Below are 27,303 nucleotides of genomic sequence, written 5' to 3' on the forward strand. Positions count from 1 at the left end.
AGTTCATTGGACTGTTCTTCCTCAGTCACCCTAAAGCCCGGATCTCGCAACTTACGACTTCCATCTGGTTGGTCCAATGAAGGATGCACTCCAAGAGTAGCAGTGCGTGGATGATGGGGAGGTTATTGATGCAGTAAGATGTTGGCTTTAACGCCGATCAGTAAGCCCTCCCATTCAAGTGGCGCAAGACCAACGCACTGAAGGGAGATTATGTTGAAGAATCGGGTTTTGTAGCCAAGAGAGTGGGGAATAATACGGTCCACAAGAATCCTAAACCATCCTGCTTTCAGAAAAAAAATGTGCTGCATTATTTGCTGGAAACCTCACGTATAAAAAATAAAACACCACCGCCAGGACATTCCCGACACACTATCTAAAAAACCTTTGTGACGAGAAGAACTGTATTAATGTGGGGAAGCGTTCACTGAAAACCCATTTGTAATGTAAAAACAAAATATTATGCAAGAACTATAGCCTTTTTCCCAATCGAAGAATACACCTACAAGCTTGTTGAACTGCTGGTCCTAACTGGGTCAGGTTATCGAGTGATACGTGACATCTTCTGAACCTCCACTGGAAGCGACTTATTAGCAGTGACCTGGTTTCCGGAACCCACAGTAAGCGCCAGTTGACCGTACAGTCCAGTGTCTTCCCTATGGAGCAAGGGACACTGACACTAGATAACTACTGGTGTTGGTACGATCCCTCCATAGTTTTACAGTTGGAATTAAAACAGGGTCTTCCCACAAGTTCATAGTTCTCCTGTCAGCCAAATTTAATTAAAACCGTAGGATGACCTTTTTCGACAGCTGGTTCGACTACTTTAACATACTGTATCTTATAAGGCTGAGAACGGACACAATCACAAGCAAGTGGCAAGGTAGAATTCAGCTGTTGTAGAGAGGAAAGCCTGTGTCGCTCGATAGCTATGGAAAGCTGGATTCTGGCTCTAACTGACAGTAATTTTCTAATAAAATTCATCCACTGTCCGGGCGACGTGATGTTGTTAGGAGACATCCCTGCTCTCGTGCAGCTGCTATTGTCACAAGCTCTTCTCCCTCACATTTGCCTTCGCCATCCGACAGTTCGAAATATTCTCATCCATTGGGCACCGGTTGAACCTTTGCATAGACGCCCTCCTGTTCATCATTGCAGAACTACGCTCATCATTCCACCAAAGGTCAGGTTGCCTCCTAGGTGTTCCTGATAACTTTGGGATGGACGCATCAGTGTCTCAACGGACCATTCACTCCGCTCGAAAACAGTTGACTGACTGTGATGTGCTCTTCATGAATCCGACGTGCCAGTATGACGTCTGGTGATACCCAGGACGGCTCTTGACTCGAACGTCGGGCTTGTTTCGTTTCCCTGGCGCTTTTCCCTTTGCGGTTGGCGGGAAAGAGTAATTTTAGAGGCGCCTTCTTTACATTGAGTGTTAAAGTTCCCTTTTATCTCGTGTCATGGTTGCCTGGGGTACTGTATCCTTACCCTGTTCGCTTTTGCAGGTACATATCCAGGTATGGGTGTTACGGTAGATTCTGTTTCTCTGGACGTGGTTTGCGTCGAAATATCCACCTTAGTGACATGTTTTTCCACCAAGGAAGCGTAGGACGTGGCACAGACTGGGGGTTTCGTCATCTTATATTCTTTCTTGGCTTCTGCATAAGGGATCCTTTTTGTCACGTTTATTTCCTTGCTTTTTCTTTCTTCAGTGAATATTGTGCAGTCTGAGCTCCAGAGTGGGTGTCTCCCAGACAAATTGATGCATTTAGCTGACTGCTGGTCAGTGCCAGGTTTATGGGTTGCCTTTCCACATTGCCCGCAAGTTTTTTCACCTTCGCAACTCAGTGTTGTGTGGCCAAATCGCTATCATTCGTAACACATCGTAGAGTTGGGTATGTAAAATGTAGCCCTAAACAGAAAGAAACTTGCCATATGGTACTACGGTAGCGATGGAGAATTGAGGGTCGCAATAAAGATGGCGGTCTTCTGTATACCTCCATTGTTTCTTCGCATTCTTTGCATCACATCGACTTATTGCCTGTGACACTCTTCTTGTTTCAGTTCCGAGGTAGCCACTCCATTACGTCACGGCATGTTACCACAGCATAGCCTGAGTCGAGGAAGGTGTGCATCTCAACAACTATGTCAAATTCACCTAATTTTTTTAGATTTCGTTAGTATTTTCTCCTGTTTCGACCTGTCAACACCAACCAGCAAGGAATCTCTCACCAACTATATCAAATTCATCCAAATTTTAGATTGTCTTAGTATTTTCACCTGTCATATTCAACCAGTAAGGTATCATTTTACAATCTTTTAACCATTTTTAAGGTAGTAGCTTGACCTAAACCTTTACGAAAATAGGAAGGAGACACTTCAAACGTCCCCTCCTTCCTCACGATCACTGGAAACACGTCCTGATCCTGAACTCATTTGCCAGTTTCAATCAGCTTATCAGCATGACTAGACTTCTTCAGTTCTTTTTGTGATTTTGTGAGTGCCGCTTTTGCAAGTAGACTCTAAGCTGCGTCAAGTTGGAGCGCCTCCCAGCCTGACACGACAGCTCTAAATACACTCCTGGAAATGGAAAAAAGAACACATTGACACCGGTGTCTCAGACCCATCATACTTGATCCGGACACTGCGAGAGGGCTGTACAAGCAATGATCACACGCACGGCACAGCGGACACACCAGGAACCGCGGTGTTGGCCGTCGAATGGCGCTAGCTGCGCAGCATTTGTGCACCGCCGCCGTCAGTGTCAGCCAGTTTGCCGTGGAATACGGAGCTCCATCGCAGTCTTTAACACTGGTAGCATGCCGCGACAGCGTGGACGTGAACCGTATGTGCAGTTGACGGACTTTGAGCGAGGGCGTATAGTGGGCATGCGGGAGGCCGGGTGGACGTACCGCCGAATTGCTCAACACGTGGGGCGTGAGGTCTCCACAGTACATCGATGTTGTCGCCAGTGGTCGGCGGAAGGTGCACGTGCCCGTCGACCTGGGACCGGACCGCAGCGACGCACGGATGCACGCCAAGACCGTAGGATCCTACGCAGTGCCGTAGGGGACCGCACCGCCACTTCCCAGCAAATTAGGGACACTGTTGCTCCTGGGGTATCGGCGAGGACCATTCGCAACCGTCTCCATGAAGCTGGGCTACGGTCCCGCACACCGTTAGGCCGTCTTCCGCTCACGCCCCAACATCGTGCAGCCCGCCTCCAGTGGTGTCGCGACAGGCGTGAATGGAGGGACGAATGGAGACGTGTCGTCTTCAGCGATGAGAGTCGCTTCTGCCTTGGTGCCAATGATGGTCGTATGCGTGTTTGGCGCCGTGCAGGTGAGCGCCACAATCAGGACTGCATACGACCGAGGCACACAGGGCCAACACTCGGCATCATGGTGTGGGGAGCGATCTCCTACACTGGCCGTACACCACTGGTGATCGTCGAGGGGACACTGAATAGTGCACGGTACATCCAAACCGTCATCGAACCCATCGTTCTACCATTCCTAGACCGGCAAGGGAACTTGCTGTTCCAACAGGACAATGCACGTCCGCATGTATCCCGTGCCACCCAACGTGCTCTAGAAGGTGTAAGTCAACTACCCTGGCCAGCAAGATCTCCGGATCTGTCCCCCATTGAGCATGTTTGGGACTGGATGAAGCGTCGTCTCACGCGGTCTGCACGTCCAGCACGAACGCTGGTCCAACTGAGGCGCCAGGTGGAAATGGCATGGCAAGCCGTTCCACAGGACTACATCCAGCATGTCTACGATCGTCTCCATGGGAGAATAGCAGCCTGCATTGCTGCGAAAGGTGGATATACACTGTACTAGTGCCGACATTGTGCATGCTCTGTTGCGTGTGTCTATGTGCCTGTGGTTCTGTCAGTGTGATAATGTGATGTATCTGACCCCAGGAATGTGTCAATAAAGTTTCCCTTTCCTGGGACCATGAATTCACGGTGTTCTTATTTCAATTTCCAGGAGTGTATCGTAATGCCTCCGAAAACACTAATCGACTTTCGAAGAATGAAACACAGTCGAATTCTTCTCTTTTGGAAATACGATACTAGCAGCAAAAATTACTAAACTTCCACTTGAAAAAGAGAAGTTAGTACTGATACGTCAAATTCGTTTTTCAAAAATATCTAACATAGTTATGAAAAGAGACTATATGTCAAGCTTCATTTGTGCGCTTTTCCTTACTCATTCTTGTAATAGAGAAAGAACATATATTCGCCAATATCAAAGTCCGATTACATTAGTTTTTACATTTTTTTCAGAGTAAGAATTTCATTAAACTTCGAGAGTCACAGAACTATGACGGCCAGATAATCAAAATGCTTTGGCCTGAGATATTATTTTTTTAATGAGAATATCTATTACTGATGTTTTTTATCTTTTCAGATCACTAAACAATTTTTATCACAGGCATTACACCGTTGGGACGCCCCATCTTGACGCGACAAAATACGCACTCGGAACTTTTAAAGAACTCACATTTTGCAATGACATTTAGCTGCAATATCATTTACCCGCCAGGGTAGCCGAGAGCGCTAATGCGCTGCTTCCTGGACTCGGGTAGGCGCGCCGGCCACGGATCGAATCCGCCCGGCGGATTAACGACGAGGGCCAGTGTGCCGGCCAACCTGGATGTGGTTTTTAGGCGGTTTTCCACATCCCGCTAGGTGAATACCGGACTGGTCCCCAAGTTCCGCCTCAGTTACACGACTCACAGACATTTGAAAACGTTCGCACTCTTTCATGACTTACACTAGACGCAGACAGCTGTGGTACACTACTTTCGTCCCGGGGGGTTCAGGGTGGCTGCAGGAAGGGCATCCGGCCACCCTCTGAAAGTAACACTGCCAAATCCGTCATAACAAAGCCGACCCCGCGTTGGAGCGGGACAAAGGCCCAAGAAAGAAAGAAAGAAAGAAAGAAATTTAGCTGGAATATCATTGCTTTGAAGAAGTTTGTCTATCGAGAGAGCACGTTTGAGGACTGACCTGAGTACTTGTCCTGGACGCTGGTGGAGGAGGGCCTGGCGCAGGAGTGCGAGCCGCAGAGGTTGGGGCAGCACTTCTCCGCCGAGGACAGGCACTGCCAGTCGCTGGTGCAGCGCGGCGTGCACTGCTTGACCGTCGACGCCAGCGGGCAGTGGCCGGGCCGCGCTGACAACAGCACAAAGCGACACTTCAGAGGCCAGCGCCAGAGACGGCGCACGTTTGCACCGCTGTCTACGTCAAAGAATAAAATCACTTCCTCGTATGTTAAAAAGGTAAAGCTGCAACCAGTCGGAGGGTTAGATTGAACACCACGGGGCTTTTCTAGGCATTGTAAGTGGCATGTCTCTGTCTTCCTCTGACATTACAATTAACGCAGCGCGTATAGGGGACCTACAGTTATAGGTGGACTCCGAGCCACGGTGCAGCTCGGTATTTTTCACGTCAATAAACATTTCCACAGATGAAAGAAGTGATAAGTGAAATACAAAAATCCTAGAATCACCGACTATTGTACCACCGAACCACTCTTGATAAATTACTAAACAGTCATCTGACGGAATTTTGACGGACATGCATTCCGTTCCGAGGTTCCTCACTAGTCGATTCTTTATAGGCAAGCGGTCAGTCTCCGACACATATGAAGACTGTGCGAACTTTGTGCACTCACTCCAAAGAGTGCAAGGCTACTATGGGGACATCTTTTGGATATGCTATAGTGCTAGCACCTAGGGCTGTGGAAGTCTGCGTAGCTACACAGTACCTACTGTGTGAGTACACCACCAAACTTGCTTGGCCGGCCGAAGTGGCCGTGCGGTTAAAGGCGCTGCAGCCTGGAACCGCAAGACCGCTACGGTCGCAAGTTCGAATCCTGCCTCGGGCATGGATGTTTGTGATGTCCTTAGTTAGGTTTAACTAGTTCTAAGTTCTATGAGACTAATGACCTCAGCAGTTGAGTCCCATAGTGCTCAGAGCCATTTGAAACTTGCTTGCTGCATCACGTGCCCGCAGTGTAAACACGAAGCATTCAGTATCACTATCGGTTACGGTCACAATGTTTTGGTTCATCAGCATTTATGCCAACGGCCTTCCCGTAGTGGTAACACCAGTACGTCAGATCATCGAAGTTAAGTGCTGTTGGGCTTGACTAACACTTGGATGGGTGACCGTCGGAATCTACAGAGCGCTGTTGGCATTCAGGGTCCACCCAACCCTTGTGAGGTCAAATGAGGAGCTCCTTGGTTGAGAAATTGCGGCTTCTATCATAAAAGCTGACAACGGCCAGGAGAGCAGTGTGCTGACAACTTGCCGCTCCATATCCACATCCAGGGACACCTTTCGGATGAGAATGACACGGCGTACGGTTGGTACCATTGGACATTCCGAGGCCTTTTCGGATGGAGTTTAGTTATAAGGTGATGTCACTCTGTCCTTTTAGCCACACCCATACCTTTTACTGTTGCATTTTGTCTGTGTAATGTTCGTTCTTCTTTTAATTTCCATTTCCTTTATTCGTTTAGGATGATATCTCCGTCGATACTACTACTAACACACATTATTTTCACAATTACTTCGTCATTATTATAATATATTACTTACTACTATTACTTATTATAACCAGTACTATTATCAAACAAAACTTTGTTATCAGTTACATCATGCAAGAAGTTCTAAAAATCATGTAAACACGACATATTCCAAATGTGTAAACAATAGATGATAAAGACAGAAATAAGTAAATATCCAGATATAATATATTTAAATGTAAAGCGTTCTCTCACAAACACACGAGGTAAATAAAATACATGATTATGAGCGATTACCATTCCATTACTCGTATTTTATGAACGAACTTTACCCTTACTTTAATAAATTAAAACAGCAGAATGGTGGTTTACTTATTGTGACTTTCAATTATTTCAATCTATTAGGCATGATTATAGGAATATTCAACTCCAAAGGAGGCGAGGCTGGTAAGCAAACAGATATGGACAACTCCCTTCATCATTCTAGTGATATGACATACATCACAACCAATTCCCAGGTTTCAACGCGCCCTTTCGTAGAGCGTACTAGAATTAGAAAAGTTTGCCTTAACAATGAAATCGGTTAATCTTGAAATATCATGGCTGCTGTGTTTTTCCTTTAGTTATAATTTGTCGCCCTGACACATGTTGTTACCACCGACTTTATGAAATGGTCTGCTGCACGGACTTAGTGGATACAAAATTTTACGACGCAGTTGGGCCAATACGTTATGCTCTACAAAATGACTGATACTTGAGGGGGCAGCTGTTAGCTTTCTTACGTGATTGCAAGAACTGGAGAGAAAAGGAGCATCTCTGTAAGCACAAACAATGTTATCTCGGGTCGTAGAAACTACAGTATAATTCGATGGCTTCGTGAAGAATGTGAGGTCACAGATGTCAATCCAGTAGTGGTGAAATGATGCCTTACTGTTAGAACAAATTAGTCGGGAGTTCTAAATATTATTCGGTTGTATTACTCCCGCGTGCGAAACCGTTTGTGGGAGAGGATATACAGTTGCCACTTGTTGTTACATTTTATCTGTGTAGTGTTCATCTTCTTTTCATTTTCTCTACTTTTCTTTTAGGCAGGACTTAAACACAAAGTCTTGCAGTCCTCTCGTAGTTACACGAGCAGCGGTTTCAGCGACGCATTTTCTCGCATGTGCCACTGAAGTTGCATTCGATAAAGCTGACAGGAGGGTTGCAAACAGTGCTTCATATGCGAGGCATATGTTAGTGCCTCTGTCCATTTTCGTGTTGTATCGTGACACATGTTAATGGCGAGACGAGTTTGGTCCAAGCTTTAAAATAATGGGACTTGATCGGACTCCATCACAGATTATTAGATGGAAGTTTGAATAGTTTTAGAAGTGACGATGGTATCGATATGTGTGTGGGTGGGTGGGTGAGACTGTGATCTTGGGGAATTGGTAAGTATTAAGTCATGCAGAAACTTTTATGGATTTTTTTAACATGTCTGAAAGATCTTCGTAAAGGTGCTGAAGACCCAGATGCTGTATATCTAAAACATACACCGATGAGCCAAAACATTATGTCACCTGTTTAATACCGTGTTGTTCCACTTTTGAAACACAGAACAACAGACATTCTGCTTGGTAAGGATTCTACAAGTCTTTGACAGGATTCTATAAGTATGTGGCACCAGGTGACTACGCACAGATCAGGAAATTCACGCAAATTACGAGATGGATGTTTACAGACACGCAGCTGGCGTCCGATATGTGTTACCATGCGTACAGATCACGCACATTTGCTGGCCAAGACACCAATGTGAGTTCACTTTAATGCCCCTCGAATCACAGTAGCTTCATTCTGACCTTGCAACGCGGACAGTTACTCTGCTGGAAGATGTCATCGCCATGGGGGGAGACTTCAAGCATGAGGCGATGCAGGTGGTCCGCAGTAATGTTCACGTTGCTCACTGCTGTCATGATGCCTCCGATTACCACCACAAATCCCATGGAAGCCCAACCCAATAGCATAATTCTGCCCTCACCGGCCTGCATCTGTGGCGCGGTGCATATTTCGTGCAGCCATTAATGTGGATGACGGCGTGTAAGCACCCATCCATCGTCCTGGTGTAACAAGAAATGCGATTCATTCGACAGGCGACACTTCTCTATCGATCCATGGTGAAAACTCTGTGATGCTGTGCCCACTTCAGTCATACCTGACGATGTCGTTTGGTCAACTCAGGAGCATGTAATTACAATGAAATGAATACCTCTATCTGCATACAGGCGTTGATGTAAGTCACGGGGACAGTTGAAAATGTGTGCCCCGACCGGGACTCGAACCCGGGATCTCCTGCTTACATGGCACACCCTCGATCCATCTTTTTTTTTCCTTCATATTGTTTGGTGTTGTTCGTTGTGTTTGGTCTGGGCGGACGTCACAAGAAATCCGTTCAAGTTGATCGTTGATTCCTTTTACTCAGTTTTTTATTAAGAGGGCGAGCAGCCCTCTGATCGAACACGCTGAGCTACCGTGCCGGCGCCTGAGCCACCGAGGACACAGAGGATAGTGCGACTGCAGGGACTTATCTCTGGCACGCCTCCGGTAAGACCTACATTCGCAACTTATTGTCCCCACTCTATTCATAGAGCCCCTGCCCATTATACTCATTACTCGCGGCTTTACTGCCGATTCCCGTTAGAGTTCGGGACCTTTTGTGCATCCGCACAGAAGAAGATGGTCAAATGGCCGGTGAGCCTTAACTATATGTATATGAACATGGTATCTATTCTTTCGGACATGTCCGAAAGAACAGATACCATCATCATATATATGTCAGGAACATGTAGTCGGTTGTGTGATGTGGAGCTCGATGTTCAACAACGTACTCCGAAACACTTGTGACTGCACCAGCGTTGTATTCTGTCGCCAGATCAGCCACAGATCACTCCCCATCCTCGATTACCCTGTGGAGGATCCTTCGACCTCTACGTTTTGTGACGAGCCGTGATTGTCCAGTACCACACGCCCAGCTCGTTATTTTATCGCCCTTCAACCACTTTCCAAAGGCACTCACGACAGTAGTACTCCAACAGGCGACTAGCTTCGCCGTTTCAGATATTCTCGTATCCTGCAGCAGCGCCACAACAATGTGCCCTTTGTCAGATCAATGGATTTCCACATTTGCGACCCGTATCTTCGCTATAATGACTGTCCATTCGTCTCTCTTCCGCTTACACTCTTTCTCTTACTGCGTTACGTACCCGCGATACCACCAGGAAGCATTCAATCTCGCGGTGGGTAATAGTCAAAATGTTTTGGCTCATCAGTGTATACCATGATTAGGACGACTGCTTCGTTGCACAATTATGTTCGTATATATAAACGTACAACGTATATTGTGGAAGGAAAGGCAAAGAATCATTTAATGCGATTATTATTCCCTGGCCTTAGAAAAGACACAGTTCCGTTTCGATCCATCGCCGTAATTACCTAACGCATTTACCGGTCACCTTAATGTATGTATTTCAGGGTTGTCTTATCTTGCTATTACAATAAGACTCACGTCGAAAATGTTATTGCAGGAGATTAACGTAACTACTGACTAACGTTTTTAGCAGGAATGTATTTAACTTGCAACCAACTATTATTATTTGTTGTACAGTGAAGCGGCCAACTATTACTATTTGTTGTACAGTCGAACGTTGATTCTGAGATGCTCACTGCCCTATGAGAAAAGAGACTCTTGTAGGTAAAATGGTTACGCTAAGAACATTTCTAGCAGATAGTCCCGCCATCAACTCAAAATACTTACATCCTTGAGCAGAAACTTCCGCCAGCACTAGGAGCACGCCAACTGTAATCACCGAGAGTAACATCTTGCGCGAAGCTTCTGAAAATAAAATGTTGTACATAATAACGAGGTTATTATAATTAAAACTAGCGAGAGTAATTCACAGGTAGTTTAAGAGAATACACTAACACGAAATGAATTTTTGTGAGAAATAATTATACATAAATGACTGAAGGCTCACACTGCAGTACAACTATGTTACTGCCATTAGAATCAATGTTTTGTAAAGTAACTCTTAGAGAAAATGCAAATTTCTACGATGGTGACATCAGTCAAAGAAGAGTGACTTTTTTTGGATAAGCCAGTCTGATAATATATGAATATATGAAGGTGGCATATGTTCTTTCGTACTTGTTCCAAAGAACAGATACCATTGGCTATCTTGCAGCTCTCGAAAAATAAAATTACAATAAAATCCACAGCATTAGCTGCTTACAGGCGTTGATGACAGATGCCATCTTCATATAGATAAGGCTTACCGGCCATTTATCTCCTTCAGATCGGATGCACTCGCATTGCTCAAACTCTTACGGGAATCGGTAGATTGACTGCCGCGAGTAATGAGTATAGTGGGCAGGGGAACTACAAATGTAGTGTGTGGACAGTAAGTTGGAAGTGTGGGTCGCACGGGGTGTGTTCCAGAGATGTCCCTGCAGTCTAGAGCGATTCTAAAAACATGACGAGGAATTCCTGTGCAATTTCAAGATTTGCTTTTGATCAACGTCTATGCCCCGACAGGATCTAACAGTAGACGGAGCAGGGGTGTTTTTTATCGCGATGAAATTGTGCCGTCATTCTCCAATGGTTTTTCGAAGATTATATTGGATTGTGATTTTAATTGTGTTCTACGCAAGGAAGACCAGTGTCCGAATTTTAATGTTTGTCAGGAGTTACAAGATTTAGCTGATAGGCTGGACTTAAGAGATACCTGGTGCTATCTTCGCCCACGGGTGACCGGATATACCTACGTTATCGCTACATCCGCTAGTCGTCTGGACATATTTTATATATCTAAAGACATTTTAGGCACTGTTTTGGATTGTGAAATATGGCCTGTTAATTTTAGTGACCACTGTGCGTTTCATATAACACTTAGGCATGTCCCGCAGAAAACTTTTTGGAGTCGAGGCGTGTGGCAACGGAACATTGCACTCTTGGATGACGACGACCTCAAGAAGGACCTTGTTGTCACGTAGCAATGGAGCCTCCAGCGACAACCAAGGTATAGGGAGCGTGTTCATTCGTGGACAGAGCTCGTGAAACTGCAAATAAAGGAATGTCTTTGTCAGTTTGCCAGGGCCAAGGCGTACTGGCAAAAACAGACGTTAGTGTTTTAGTGTACCGGTCTCTGACAGTTACATAATAATTCAGTTGCATGGCATGACAACTTTCTTCGCATAAAGCGTACCAAAGCAAAAATCACCGCTTTGGTCCGTGAGTCACTGGCAGGAAAGCAAGTACGGACACGCGCTTCCGATGACACCTCTAACGAGTCATACAGGAAGCTAAACGAGGCAGACAAAAAAATAATTACTCAACTGACGGATGACGATGGGCATGTCTATAATGAGCAAGGCGCGATTAAGATTTTTATTGAGAATTATTTCAGACAACTTTACTCCACGCCTGACATAGATGTAGAGGCGGAGGAGGATTTTTTGTCTCACATTACGGCAGCGGTGGATGCGGAAGACCACGCACAACTCCTTCAAGCATCATTAACTCGGGAGCTAAATCAGTCATTACGTCTGCTGTGAAGAGGAAAGGTGCGGGAATAGACGGATTATCGGTTGAGTTTTATATTCGGTACTGGGATGTCTTTGGCGACGAACTGACCATAATGTATAATGAATTGTTAACAAATGCTGAATTTCCACCGCAGTTCTCCGAGGGGCTGATTGTGTTAGTATTCAAAAAGTCACAATGAAAGGCACTTGGTAATTTGCGACCCATAACCCTACTCAATGCCGATTTCAAAATCTTTACTAGGATTATGAATCCCATACTTAACCCAGTCCTTATCAAAGTACTTGGCTCTTACCAAATGAGTGTGTTCAATGGCCGTTCAATGATAGACGCCCTGAGCGAATACGGAGATATTGCGTATTTGACCTGGATTTGCAAGACCATGTTGTCAATAGTATTTTTTTACTTCGACAAGGCATTTGATAGAACTAACCACAGATTTTTGTTCGGAACCCTGGAAAAAATGGGTTTCAATCAGCATTTAGTAAAGATAATAAGGAAATGTATTTTCAGTACGTCTTCCCGCCGGAAATTCAAAGGCCTCTTAACAGCCCCTGTGCCAATTCAACAAGGTGTGCGACAAGGGTGCCCGCTTTCTACGACTCTTTTCGCCATAGCTATCGTGCCACTGCTGAACACGTTTTGTGTCACTTTACCGGGACTTCAAACGCTGAACACGAAGACGGTCTGTCCTGCCTATGCTGACGATATCAGCGTAACTGTCAACAATAATGAAAAGTTAGATACAGTGCGTCGTCTTGTACACTAGTATGCCAGCTCTTGTGGTGCGCGACTCGATGAACGAAAGTCCAAAGTTCTGCACTTAGGTCCACAGCCGCACTTTGCGAACAGTGCTCGGTTAGAGGCAACCCACCAGTTCAAGCACCTTGGACTGATCATCACTCCAAATCCAGGGGACGTGGTGAAAGTGAATTGGGAACAGAACCTTAACGTCCTTCAAGCTTTGATTCGAGAGCACAACATGCGGTCTTTCGACAGGATTCAGAGGGCACTCTTCGTCAATTGTTATGTTCTCAGCAAGATTTACCATGTTGCCGCAGTTCTACCTATACCTACCGATATTGCGAATAGAATTCTAGCACTTGCCGACTGGTACATTTGGCGGGGTAATATTTTTAAAGTCTCTTCCAAGGCTACCGCATTACCTCGGTACTGAGGTGATCTCGCCGTTAAAGACGTTGAATTGCACTGCTTGGCGATTTTTCTGACTCGAACATTAAGGATCATACAAGGCAGTTAGACAGGTCTTACAGGTAGTCTATTCCAGCAGTTACGTCCACAAGATTTGACGCCACCGATAAATGTTGGACATATACATTCCGAGCTCGTTCACATACGCAGATATTACGTTTAGTTGAGCTACGTTCATCAACACCTGCAATAATTCAATACTGCAGCTATCTACAGTGCATTCGCAAAACGGCAGCAGAATAACCCTATTGAATTTAAGTATGCTGGCAAGAACTGGAGACAAATTTGGATGAATGTCAGCAGTCCTAATCTTCATTCTCGTGTTACTTTCGTACGGTATGATGTTGTGAATGAGGTGGTGCCTACAGCGGAAAAATTTTGCAAAATCAACTTACGACCTACTCCGTATTGTGACACATGTGGCCATGTGCAAACATTGCAACACCTACTTCACTGCAGAGATCAGACGCTATTGGACGAGAAAAAAAGTGGCACTTATCAATAGAACGACGCCCTCCGCAATGCGACTGCAAGATCTATTCCACCCGGACTGGCAATTATTTCCCAAATCTAAGAACAATAGTTACACCTGGTTAATCGAAGAGTACGTATATTATATGCTCGCAACTCAAACGTCTACTCTTTCTGATTATTATTTGTATCTTCTTACCGAATATCGTGCGACTAAAATAATATGAAAGTGTAAAGAAAAGTATCAGAATTTTCTAACCGTGGCTTTGCATGATGGAATGCTTTAAGAGTGCGACCCATTTGCAGTGTTCTTTTGTTTCATTTCTTCATACCAGGGTATCAACTTTTATCAGTTTTTACGGACAGTATTGTTTCATAACGCATATTCTTTGCAGCTAAGGAAAAAGAGAAGCAGGACGTATACAGTGTACAAGACATGTTCAGGAAAATTCTATTTGTTATATCAGAAAATGAAAGTGGAAATTTTGTTATTGTTGCGAAATTGAAGTAGATACTTCCTGTGAGTTAGTATGGGCAGAGGTCATTGTTGGCAACCGGAATAAAATAATAATTGAATCTTTTTACCGACCTTCCAATTCAGAAGATACAGTTGCTGAAAGGTTCAAAGAAAACTTAAGTCTGATTCCAAACACGTGCCCGACTCATACGATAATAGTTGGTGGTGAGTTTAATTTACCTTCGATATGTTGGCGAAAATACATGTTTAATTCCGGAGGTAAGCATAAAATATCATCCGAAATTGTGCTAAACGCATTCTCTGAAAATTATTTAGAACAGTTACTTCATGAGCCCACGCGAATAGTAAACGGTTGTGAAAACACACTTGACCTCTAAGCAACAAATAATCCTGAGTTAATAACGAGCATCAGAACCGATTCAGGCATTAGTGAACACAGGGCTGTCGTAGCAAGATTGAATATTGTAATCCCGAAATCCTCGAAAAATAAGCGAAAAATATAGCTATTCAAAAAAGCAGATAAAAATTCACTTGACGCCTTCCTGAGAGACAATCTCCACTCATTCCAAATTAATGATATAAGTGTAGACCAGATGTGGCTTAAATTCAAAGAAATAGTATCAGCAGCAATTGTGAGATTTATACCAAATAAATTAACAAAAGACGGAGCTGATCCTCCTTGGTACACAAAACGGGTTAGAACACTGTTGCAGAAACAACGAAACAAACATGCCAAATTTAAACAGACGCAAAATCCCCAAAATTGGCGATCTTTTACAGAAGCTCGAAATTTAGCGCGGACTTCAATGCGAGATGCCTACAACAGTTTCCACAACGAAACTTTGTCTCGAAACCCGGCAGAAAATCCAAAGAGATTCTGTTCGTATGTGAAGTATGTAAGCGGCAAGAAACAATCAGTGCCTTCTCTGCGCGATGACAGTGGAGATACTATCGAAGACAGCGCTGCCAAAGCATATTTACTAAACACAGCCTTCCGAAATGCCTTCACAAAAGAAGACGAAGTAAACATTCCAGAATTCGAATCGAGAACAGCTGCCACCATAGTAACGTAGAAGTAAATATCCTAGGAGTAGTGAAGCAACTTAAATCACTTAATAAAAGCAAGTCTTCTGGTCCAGACTGTATACCAATTAGGTTCCTTTCGGAGTATTCTGATGCATTAGCTCCATACTTAACAATCATATACAACCGTTCGCTGGAAAGTTGCACAGGTCACACCAATATTCAAGAAAGGTTGTAGGAGTAATCCGCTAAATTACAGGCCCATATCGTTAACGTCGATATGCAGCAGGATTTTAGAACATATATTGTGTTCGAACATTATGAATTACCATGAAGAAAACGGTCTATTGACACACAGTCAACATAGGTTTAGAAAACATCGTTCTTGTGAAACACAACTAGCTCTTTATTCACCTGAAGTGCTGAATGTTATTGACAAGGGATTTCAGTTCGATTCCGTATTTCTGGATTTCCGGAAGGCTTTTGACACTGTCCCACACAAGTGGTTCGTAGTGAAATTGCGTGCTTATGGAATATCGTCTCAGTTATGTGACTGGATCAGTGATTTCCTGTCAGAGAGGTCACAGCTCGTAGTAATTGACGGAGAGTCATCGAGCAAAACAGAAGTGATTTCTGGCGTTCCCCAAGGTAGTGTTATAGGCCCTTTGCTGTTCCTTATCTGTATAAACGATTTGGGAGACAATCTGAGCAGCCGTCTTCTGTTGTTTGCAGATGACGCTGTCGTGTATCGACTAATAAAGTCATCAGAAGATCAAAACAAACTGCAAAACGGTTTAAACGAAATATCGGAATGGTGCGAAAAGTGGCAGTTGACCTTAAATAACGAAAAGTGTGAAGTCATCCACATGAGTGCTAAAAGGAACTCGTTAAACTTCGGTTACACGATAAATCGGTCTAATCAAAAAGCCGTAAATTCAACCTAGGTATTACAATTACGAACAACTTAAATTGGAAGGAACACGTAGAAAATGCTGTGGGGAAGGCCAACCAAAGACTGCGTTTTGTTGGCAGGACACTTAGAAAATGTAACAGGTCTACTAAGGAGACTGCCTACACTACGCTTGTCCGTCCTCTTTTAGAATACTGCTGCACAGTGTGGAATCCTTACCAGATAGGACTGACGGAGTACATCGAAAAAGAAAGGCAGCACGTTTTGTATTATCGCGAAATATGGGAGACAGTGTCACAGAAATGATACAGGATTTGGGATGGACATCATTAAAAGAAAGGCGTTTTTCGTTGCGACGGAATCTTCTCACGAAATTCCTATTACTAACGTTCTCCTTAGAATGCGAAAATATTTTGTTGACACCGACTTACATAGGGAGGAACGATTACCAAGATAAAATACGGGAAATCAGAGCTCGTACGGAAAGATATAGGTGTTCATTCTTTCCGCGCGCTATACAAGATTGGAATAATGGAGAATTGAGAAGGTGGTTCGATGAACCCTCTGCCAGGCACTTAAATGTGATTTGCAGAGTTTCCATGTAGATATAGATGTTGTTTTTGACTCCACAACTCACAAGAAATACATAATATACCTTTCATTACATTATAGGGCAAGGAAACGGCTCCGCTGCAATCTTGGCGGACGTGCTCTCAAAGCTAAGAGTTGACAATTAAGGCTGATACCTTCGGAAAACTGAAATGCAGACCAATGTGGAACGACACGGAAGCACTTACGCCATTACTTCGTGAAGGCAAGCTTCAGATGTCGTCGGGACGAGATTTTTCGCTAACTATGGGAAAAAAAGGCCCAGTCGGATAGCGCGTCTGCCATGTAAGCAGGAGGTCACGGGTTCGAGTCCCGATCTGGGCACACATTTGCAACTGTTCCCGTTGATGTTTATCAACGCCTGTAAGCAGCCAACGGTCTGGATTTCATTGTAATTTCAGTATAATAATAGGCTGTGCCGTGACAAATTTTCGTTGTATGATGGCATGTTACATGGCGAATGACACAAAGAAAAGGCATGTAGATTAAGTTTTTACGTCCCGTCAACGATGAGGTCGTTAGAGACGAAGTGCATGCTCTGCCTGCGGAAAGATAAGTGTCCTTTTCATAGGAACCATCCCGGCATTTGCCTTACACATTTTAAGAAATCCCTGACAAACAGAAAGCTCGTTTGTCAGACAGGGATTCGAATAGCCATCATCTCGAATGCTAGTCCATCTCTTATCACTACAACGCCTTGTTCGGTCGGGTCATCCGAAAGGAAAGAAGTTGCTGTTGTGGTCAGTCCCTCAAACGGCGCTGCTACTAATATGGCTGTGACATTGCCCACGCACCCAGGTTAATTGTACTTTTAACATGTGTACATATATTTACAGAAACGTTATTGCAGCTTAACTATTAAGTACTGCAAAGGATTTCTACACTTGAAAGCAACTCCTTTTCTTTGTATGTTCGTTTGTATTTCCTAACACAACATCCTGCAGCACCATACATCAAATATTTGCCTGTAAGTTTCTGTAATGTGTACTGACCACTCTTCGACAACCCGTCGTGAACGTAAACTACACTGAAAACACATCAGGGACTGCGAATATCGATGCAGCAGGCTTTTGTTTGTTAAGAAGCAGTAACTTTTTATGTTCTTCTGGGACCGCTGCCTCGTAGTTATCTTTTAAGGACATTGTACAATTATAATTTATAGTTTTAAGTACACTGCTAAGTTTGGCTGGTCTTATTTTACAATACGCATATTTCGGCTGAATTGCCACCATCAGGTTATGGTTTTGATATCCATGTGGTACTGTATCAGTGGTTCTGTCACTGTCTATTCTGCTACATTCCGTTAGAGCTATTATAGTAATAATGGTTGCTTACCATCTTACCTGACTTATTACTTTACGTAGTTGTCAGATTATATTCTTAATATCGGCATTTTCGTGACAGTTTGTTTGACATCCATCCAGCGATATTGTTTGGTCACAGTATTGCCTGTAAATTATTACCTTGGAAATACTTTCTGACTTCGCTAACGATATTGACTGTGTCAACCACGATATCCTAATGTTCAAATACCCCGCCAGATATCGATAACATTGGAAGATGATGCAAATATTGGCAACTTGCTTTAAAAGTTCATGAATATAACTGCACTTCAAAAATGCAAAACTTATTATCCAGTGACTACGATTTCAGAGTAGCACAATTGAAGTCAGTCATCTCCAGCAAATATCACAGTCTAAATATTTGTAGGTATATGAAACTGAATCATTACATACGCTCAGTCGTAGATGAAGCTGGTGGAAGACCGGTTCGCTGATAGTATACTGGAAAAATGTAGTCGATCTACTCATTCTAGAATACTGCTAGATTATGTGAGGCTCACACCAACTAGGACTAACAGGGATGGACGTTTGCAAAAGAAGGACAGCATTATTTGTCACATATTTGTTAGTCTCCCGGGATAGAGTCACAGAACACCTGACAAATCTGAAATGACAAACGCTTCTGAAAGCCTGCATGCAAAAATTTCGAGAAGCAGTATTAAGTGAGAATCTAGAAATATGCTATACCAGGTATGTATCGTAACTGTACGGACCGCGAAGAGAAGCTAACGCTAATTATAGTGGGTGCAAGATCTTTAAGAAGGTATTGCACCAACGCTCCGCATGCGAACAGAAACAGAAAAAAAACAGAATGTGGTGCAGTAAGAAGTACTGTCTGTCGTTGATTCCTCTGTGATTTGTAGAGTATGAATGTAAATTATATAAGAATAGCAATAAAAAATAGTAACAGATGTGTCACAGAAATACCGGTAATGAAATACACTGCAGGAAAAAAATACAGCACCCTCATGGATTGCGTTCAGTAGCACCAGAGTATAACACACTCTAAGTCAAAGAAACGACACATTACGAAGGAATTATCCCAGTGGACAGAAATCGGTATATGTTATGTACAAGCACATACAAACAACTTATTACAATTTCAGAAAAATTGAATGACTTATTCAAGAGAAAGAGCTTCACAAATTGGGCGAGTCAACACGTTGGTCCACCTCTGACCTTTATGCAAGCATTTATTCGGCCTAGCATCGACTGTTGCAGTTGCTGATTACCCGCCTGAGGTACGTCGTGTCTAATTCTGTTTAATAGGAGCATTAGATCGTCAAAATCCCGAGTTGGTTGGCGGGCGCAACCCATAATGCTCCAAACGTTCTAGATTAGGAAAAGATCCAGCGACAGTGCAACCGAGGTAAGTTTGGCAAGCACGAAGGCAAGCAGTAGAAAACCTCGCCGTGTGCGGACGAGCGTTATCTTGCTGAAATGCAAGTTCAGGTTGGCTTGCCATGAAGGGCAGCAGAACGGGGCGTGCTGTAAGGGTGCCGCATATGGCAGCCAAAGAGGTCCTGTTAAGAAAAGACATAGCACCACAGGTCGCCATATGGCGGGTGGGTAGCAGTTAGGTTGGTATCACACCGCGCCTTCAGACATGTCGTCGGCCTGGAATCTCATTGACTTGAGTATAACTGTCTTCAGTGATGAGTCCCGCTTCGAACTGAGCACCGATGACGTGTGTGTAGACGGCCCAAACAGCGGCGGCATTCCGACCTGACTGTCTCCTGCCGTAAAGTTCGACGACCAGGAGTGAGTCTGCGATGACATTTCTTTTTGTGGCAGGTCCGCTTTAGTTGTCATACGCAGCATCCACACAGCTCAGCGGTACGTCGACGATATTCTGAGTCCCGTTTTGTTGCCCTTCATGGCAAGCCATCCTGGGCTTACCAGACGATGCCTTGGTCAGCAAGGCCGCCGGATCTCTCTACAACTGAGAAAACTTGCAGCACTGTGGGCAGGAACGTCCAACCAGCTCGAGTTTTTGACGACCTAACGCGTCAATTTCACAGAATTTGGCACGACAGCCCTCTGGCGGATATCAGACAATGGTATTAATCAATGCTAAGCAGAATAACTGCTTGCATGTAGGTCATGGGTGGTCCATCGTCTTACTGTCTTGCTCAGTCTGGGGAGCATTATCTCTTGATTAAATCATCCACTTTTTCTGAAATTGTAATCATCTGTTCGTCTGTACATGTACATCACATCTATCGATCTTCGTCCAGTTTGCGTAATTACTTCGCAGTGGGTCTTTTATTTTATTTATTTATTTTTTTGTCTTACAGTGTAAGTGCATACTGAGGGGTTGTAGTGTTAGTGATTCATTTGTCACAGGAATCGGCAGCCAGGTGACGCTCAGGAGGATGCCTCACCGACTAGCACGTGCTCCTGTTGGACAGCTCCAGCCGTTTGAACGGGGTAGCATTGTGGGCGTAGGGGAAGCTGAATGGGCGCGTCGATGGACTGCTGAACTTGTTAGCGACAGTGTATCGGTGATGAATCGTTACTTTCAGTAGTGGTCTATAGTGGATTCCACATCAGTACGCCAGGTTCTGGGCGTCCACGTTGTCCAGACCCTTTATGACTGAAGCACTGTGGGAGCAGCGGTGGCTTATCGAACATCAGCCAGGGACGAAGTCCAGGCACATGTTGGACCTGCTGTCTCATCAGGAACCATCTGCCAGCAGCAAGTTAAGATCACGCGTTCCTCTGGTCACGCTACCACTGAGATGACGACACCGGCAAACATGGCTACTCTGGTTTAGTGAAACGGTTGACTAGAGAGTGAAACGGCGCTCTGTTGTCTTCATTCACGAGAGTAGGTTTTATCTTTATGCGAGTAATGGACATACACGTGTACTAAAATTTCAGTAAAACAGTCTCGCTCGCAATAGATATTTATTTTGGTTGGCAACTGGTTTAGGTCTAAAATTTAGACCATCTTTAAGCTGAAAGTATTGCAATACAATTGTAATACAAGTTCAGAGGGGGTTTCTATGCAAAGAGATGGTTACATCTAAAACCATTTAAAATAAAAGCTACAACAATAACAAAATAAGATGTATGTGGTGAAGACCTGGTGTGCTGCCTAGTCCAGAATACAATCACCCACGACACACAGATCGCATCACAGGTTTTATGATGTGCGGGCCATCAGTCAAACTCGCGGTCTCGCTAAGTTTTTCTGCAGGGTAACGGAATCACTGCCCGCTACATTACACAGGATCCCTATGTTACTCATTTTTTCAACAGGAGGGTGAAGCGGTTTTTCGTAGTGTACGGCATCTGCCATAGGGCGAGCAAGATCACCAGGTCACTCGCCAACTGGACACGTATGGGACATGATAAAACAAGAGCTTGCTCTTTCCCTAAGATCTGCAAGAACCACTGCAACAAAGAGAGCGAGATACTTTGGGACAATCTGCCACAGGATGCCATTCGGCGCCTTTATGACCTTTATGATCGTCTGGATACGAGACTTCATGTCTGCTTTGCCGGCTGAAATGGCGGGGCCGGCCGGAGTGGCCGTGCGGTTCTAGGCGCTACAGTCTGGAGCCGAGCGACCGCTACGGTCGCGGGTTCGAATCCTGCCTCGGGCATGGATGTGTGTGATGTCCTTAGGTTAGTTAGGTTTAATTAGTTCTAAGTTCTAGGCGACTGATGACCTCAGAAGTTAAGTCGCATAGTGCTCAGAGCCATTTGAACCATTTTTGAAATGGCGGGGGAGGGGTGGGGACTGTTCCTGGACCCTTTACTGTGACATGTGTGTTTCATTTGATCTGAATTTTTTATCATACACTCCTACACTGAAGAGTGAAAGGAACTGGTGCACCTGCCTAATATCGTGAAAGGCCCCTGCGAGCAGACAAAAGTGCCGCAATACGACATGACATGCACTTGGATAATGACTGAAGTAGTGCTAGAGGGAAATGGCAGCATGAACTCTGCAGGACTGTCCGTAAATCGGTTAAGAGTGCGAGGGTGTGGAGATTTCTGCTTAACAGTACGTTGCAAGGTATCCCAGATATGCTCAATAATGTTCATGTCTGGGGAGCTTGGTGGCAGCGGAAGTGTTTAAACTCAGAAGAGTGTTCCTGGAGCCTCTCTGTAGCAAATCTTGACTGTGGGGTGTCGCATTGTCCTGCTGGAAATGCCCAAGTCAGTCGGAATGCACAATGGACATGAATGGAAACAGGTATTCACACAGGATGCTCACGTACGTGTCACCTGTCAGAGTCATATCTAGACGTATCAGGGATCCTACATCACTCCAACTGCACACCCCCCACACCATTATACAGCCTCTGCCACGCTGAACAATCGCCTTCTGACATGCAGGGTTCATGGATTCATGAGGTTGTCTCCATACCCGTACACGTCCATCCGCTCGATGCAGTTTGAAACGAGACTCGTCCGACCAGGCAACATGTTTCCAGTCGTCAACGGCCCAATGTCGTTGTTGACGGGCCGAGGCGAGGCGTAAAGCTTTGTGTCTTGCTGTCATCAAGCGTACACGAGTGGGCTTTCGCCTCCGAACAACCATATCGATAATGTTTCGTTAAATGATTCGCACGTTGACACTTGTTGATGGCCCAGCAGTGAAATCTGCAGCAATTTGCGGAAGGGTTGCATTTCTGTCACGTTGAACGATTTTAAGCCGTCGTTCGTCCCGTTCTTGTAGGATCTTTTTCCGGCCGCAGTGATGTCGGAGATTTGATGTTTTACTGAATTCGTGATATTCACGGTACACTCGTGAAATGGGCGAACGGAAAAATCCCCACTTCATCGCTACCTCGGAGATGCTGTGTCTCATCGCTCGTGTGCCGACTATAATACCACGTTCAAAATCACTCAAATCGTGATAACCTGCCATTGTAGCAGCAGTAACCGGTCTAACAACTGCGCCAGACATTTTTTGTCCGATGTAGGCGTTACCGAGCGCAGCGCCGTATTCTGCCTGTTTATATATCTCCGTATTTGAATACGCATGCCTATGCCAGTCTATAATGATGAACCGCCTGTCGTCCCACTTGTTAATATAGTGCCCTTGTCCTTGAGGTTGTTGCATTTTTTTCCGGAGCGTATTTGAAAATATTAACAAATGGTATAAGGCACATGGAGTACCATTACATTTTTACAGGACTCAGGACTTCTCATAAGACTCCACAAGTTATAAAAATACTTTACTCAAATAATGAAAAGGAAGAAGTTGGAATTGCTAAATTTCTGGACAGAAGTAATGACACATGTAACTGCTGAAATAGCGAAAGTCAACGAAAATAACAAATTACCCCTACCGGATCTTGAATTAATATATACGGGAATTGTCAAATTTGTTCCATTTGACTTCGTCATTATTTATGATGAACTTCCGTCGAGTTAATTCTGTTTAGTCAGTATATTAAAGTTTTATCTGTCGTTATCGGCGCCTGATCTCACCGCGTGTACCGAGAATATTGAACGGACGGCCCCTCGGAACTGGATGCGCGTCACGCGCGATAGCTCCCCCAGCGGCAGGCTCCTCTGTTTGCCGACGAGGCGTGTATCGCCACAGGGAGGTGCGAGTAGCCCGACACGCCATATGCTCCACGACATGAGCGGGGGCCGATCAGATTAATTTCAGCATCACGTCAGCATACACACACACACTCACAGGTGGTCAATGTCGGTGACAGTACCCTGGGTCCGTAAGCCATCACCTCTAGCACTTTCAGTAGCCCAGAGATGTTTGAGTGCCCAGTCAGTGTCGTGGGATTACCTGAGCAATTTCAAGAAGGCCGGAACAGCGGCACCCTAAGTTATGCGCTGGTTCGGGTGTGAAATGCCTCATCGCTACTGTCGACATCTCTTATACACATCAGAAAACCAGTCAGAACGAGTCACAGATCTGATGCCTGCAGATTTAGGAATGAACTTGTGATGATGTTACTTTCATGTCGTCCTCAGACCTTCCATGGAGTCCTATTAGCGGCCGTGGTCAGAATCCACACTCATAGCAATGTGTGATGCATGAGACCAAACACGTGACGTATTTTGCTCCACAGATTTTCTGGGAAACCTTTATAGCTGGACCTGTATCAATCCTCAGCGCTGCTACACTACTAAATCAGTCTAAATAAGGATCGCCAGTATTGTATTTACCCGTTAGACAGGGTTAAAACTCTCAGTACTTCCGTACCACTAATAAATGCCCTGCAGGAATGCAACTACTTTCAGAATCCGGCCACTAGACAGAAAGTGTACAACACCTCTCCAGTAACCCCGCCAAAGGCGGATATCGATTGCAGCTCAGAGGCGCTGCATCTTGAGATCGACGTTCGCCGCGAGGAGTGTACGGGCATGTGACGTGGGCAGATCCGCTCTCGTGGGATCAAGGTCATACAGGCAGCCGATAATTAGGTCTTGTGCTTGTTTTTTAATCGTCTGACTGGTTTGATGCGGCCCGCCACGAATTCCTCGCCTGCGCCAACCTTTTCATTTCAGAGTAGCAATTGTAACCTATGTTTCAACTATTTGTTGGATCTATTTCAATCTCCGCCTTCTTCTACAGTTGTTACCCTCTACAGCTCCCTCCAGTACCATTGGGTTTTCCATGATATCTTAAGAGATGTGCTATTAACTTGTTCCTCCTTATTGCCCATGTTTTTCATATATTTCTATCCCTCCGATTCTGCAGAGAACCTTCTCGTATCTTAACAGTCTCCCTAGTTTTCAACATTTTTTTGGAGCACCACATCTCAGATGCTTCGATTCTCTTCTGTTCCGATTTTCCAACAGTCCTTGTTTCACTGCCATACAGTGCTGTGCCCCAAACGTAGATTCTCAGAAAAGTCTTCCTCAAATTAAGACGTATGTTTGATACTAGTAGACTTCTCTTGGCCAGGATGCCCTTTGTGCCAGTGCTAGTCTGCTTTTAATGTCTTCCTTGCTCCATCCATCATGGATTATTTTGCTTCCTAGGTTGCAGAATTCCTTAACTTCATCTATCTCGTGATTCCCATTTCCGATATTAAGTTTTGCTTCTTCTCATTACTTTCATCTTTCTTCGATTTACTCTCAATCCATATTCTGTAATCATTACACTGTTCACTCCATTCAACAGATCCTGTAATTGTTCTTCACTTTCACTGAGGGTATCAAGGTCGTCAGCTAATCTTATCGCCGATATCCTTTCATCCAGAATTTTAATCTCATTCTTGCATCTTTCTAATACAGTACACTCCATGAGTTACTACCGGTTACTCCTTACTGCTATTCGGCTAGCGACTCTGCTTTGGACACTGACTTTCTTGCTCCCACCAATGCTTTCCATTCAGTGCCCAGTTCACGGCGACTTTGACTTTGGTTACGGTTTACGCATTCGTATGGGGAGCGAACAGAATAGTGGCATCGATGATGGAATCACTTTTCTGCCTGCTCCCGATACGAACGCGTAATCCGTAACCTAACCAAAGTCGTCGTGGGCAATGTATAGGAAGTGACAGTGGAAACGAGAAAGTCAGTGTCCCAGGCAGGGTCGTCATCCAAACAGCAGCTACGTACTACTGGTAGTACCTCAGCCACCCCACTATAAGAGACTGGACTAGCGGCTGCCTGCGTGGCTTCGTTCCCGCAAGAGCGGATCGGCCAACATGACTTTCCCGGTACGCCTCTGGTCAACTACTGCTCGCGAAACTCCTGTGGAGATGCCGCCTCCTGCTAGGACTTTTCAGCTTTTGTTTGACTTTTCAGATTTTGTTCCCAAAAGAAGCTGGGAAACATGTGGCGTCATGGGAATGTGGCTAGCCTTTAACTCATCGTGGCAGGTGACGAACACAGTCCATCTAGAATTACAGAAAGACCGACTGGCGTACACGATAGCCAAACGGACGAGACTACGGGCTCGGCCGACATTGATATACTACAGACTCCAGTGCATCTATGACAGCTTTTCCAAATTTTATTTTCCTGTTCGTTTTAAGGAGGCAGAGCTCTAAAGTTACTGTCACAGACTGGCCTAGAAATACACTATCTGACAACAGTTTCTAGGCACCCCTATGTAACGCACAATCGACTACTATTTGTCACAAGAGGTTAGGCAACCAGTATAAAAGGAGGCGGGGCGTATCGTGTTGTCAACAGAGAAGTAATTATACAGAACGGGTCGATCCGGGGAGCTCAAAGAGTTCGAAATGGTTCAAATGGCTCTGAGCACTATGGGACTCAACATCTTAGGTCATAAGCCCCCTAGAACTTAGAACTACTTAAACCTAACTAACCTAAGGACATCACACACACCCATGCCCGAGGCAGGATTCGAACCTGCGACCGTAGCAGCCTCGCGGTTCCGGACTGCAGCGCCAAAACCGCACGGCCACCGCGGCCGGCTCAATGAGTTCAAATGTGGACTAGCCTTGGATGTCACCTGAGTAATAAATCCATTCTACAGCTGCTAAAGTCGACTATTGGCGATGTGCCTGTGACGTGGAAAAGAGAGAAACGACAGCTAAAGCAAAACCAAGAAGACCTTATGCATTGACGGACAAGGACTGTCGAGCACTGGGAAGGGTTCTTGTAAAAAGTGGTGAGAAATCAGCGGAAGAGATCACTCGTGAGTTCCAATCGGCTACCACCAGTGCAGTTAGCACAATGACTATACTTGGGCGTTAAAGAACTGGGGAATGATGGTCGTACAGCTCCTCGCAAATCACACATTCTGTAGTCAGTGCTAAAATGACTGGAAAAGAGTAGTTTGGAGTGATGAATCGAGCTCTACCCTTTGGCAATCTGATGGGTTTGGGTTTGACGGATGCGGGCAGAAAGTTACCTGCCATCATGTGTAAAACCAACAGTGAGGTATGGAGGAGTGATGTTACGGTAGAGAGTTGTTTTATCGTGGTAAGGGAGTGGTCCCCATATAGAGCTTAACAAAACGCTAAATGCGGAAGGGTAGTAACATATTTTGCAACATTGTGTGCTATGCAAAGTAGGGCAACAGTTCGGAGAGGATGATGTTTGTATGAGCATGGCAATGCACCCTGCGATAAAACAGCATCTGTGAGGCGATGGTTTGTGGACAATAACGTTCCTGAGTGGAGTGGTTTGTCTATAGTCCTGGCCTGATCTCGCTCCAGACCCCAGTATTCGA

The 27,303-nt window shown here is 44.8% G+C and overlaps 1 protein-coding gene across 1 annotated transcript in view; it reads right to left on the minus strand.

Annotated features, from left to right (window-relative positions):
* LOC124545487 (waprin-Thr1) overlaps window positions 1-27,303 on the minus strand; it is a 179,703-nt gene that overhangs the window by 19,087 nt on the left and 133,313 nt on the right. The window contains exons 2-3 of the mRNA XM_047124431.1: window positions 10,334-10,411; window positions 5,018-5,182 (exon numbers count right to left, since the gene is read on the minus strand). Coding sequence (XP_046980387.1) covers window positions 5,018-5,182; window positions 10,334-10,397 — 229 coding nt within the window. The 5' untranslated portion in view covers window positions 10,398-10,411. The remainder of the gene's footprint in view (window positions 1-5,017; window positions 5,183-10,333; window positions 10,412-27,303) is intronic.

Source organism: Schistocerca americana, chromosome 1 (genome assembly GCF_021461395.2).
Source record: "Schistocerca americana isolate TAMUIC-IGC-003095 chromosome 1, iqSchAmer2.1, whole genome shotgun sequence".
Classification (NCBI taxonomy): Eukaryota; Metazoa; Arthropoda; class Insecta; order Orthoptera; family Acrididae; genus Schistocerca; species Schistocerca americana.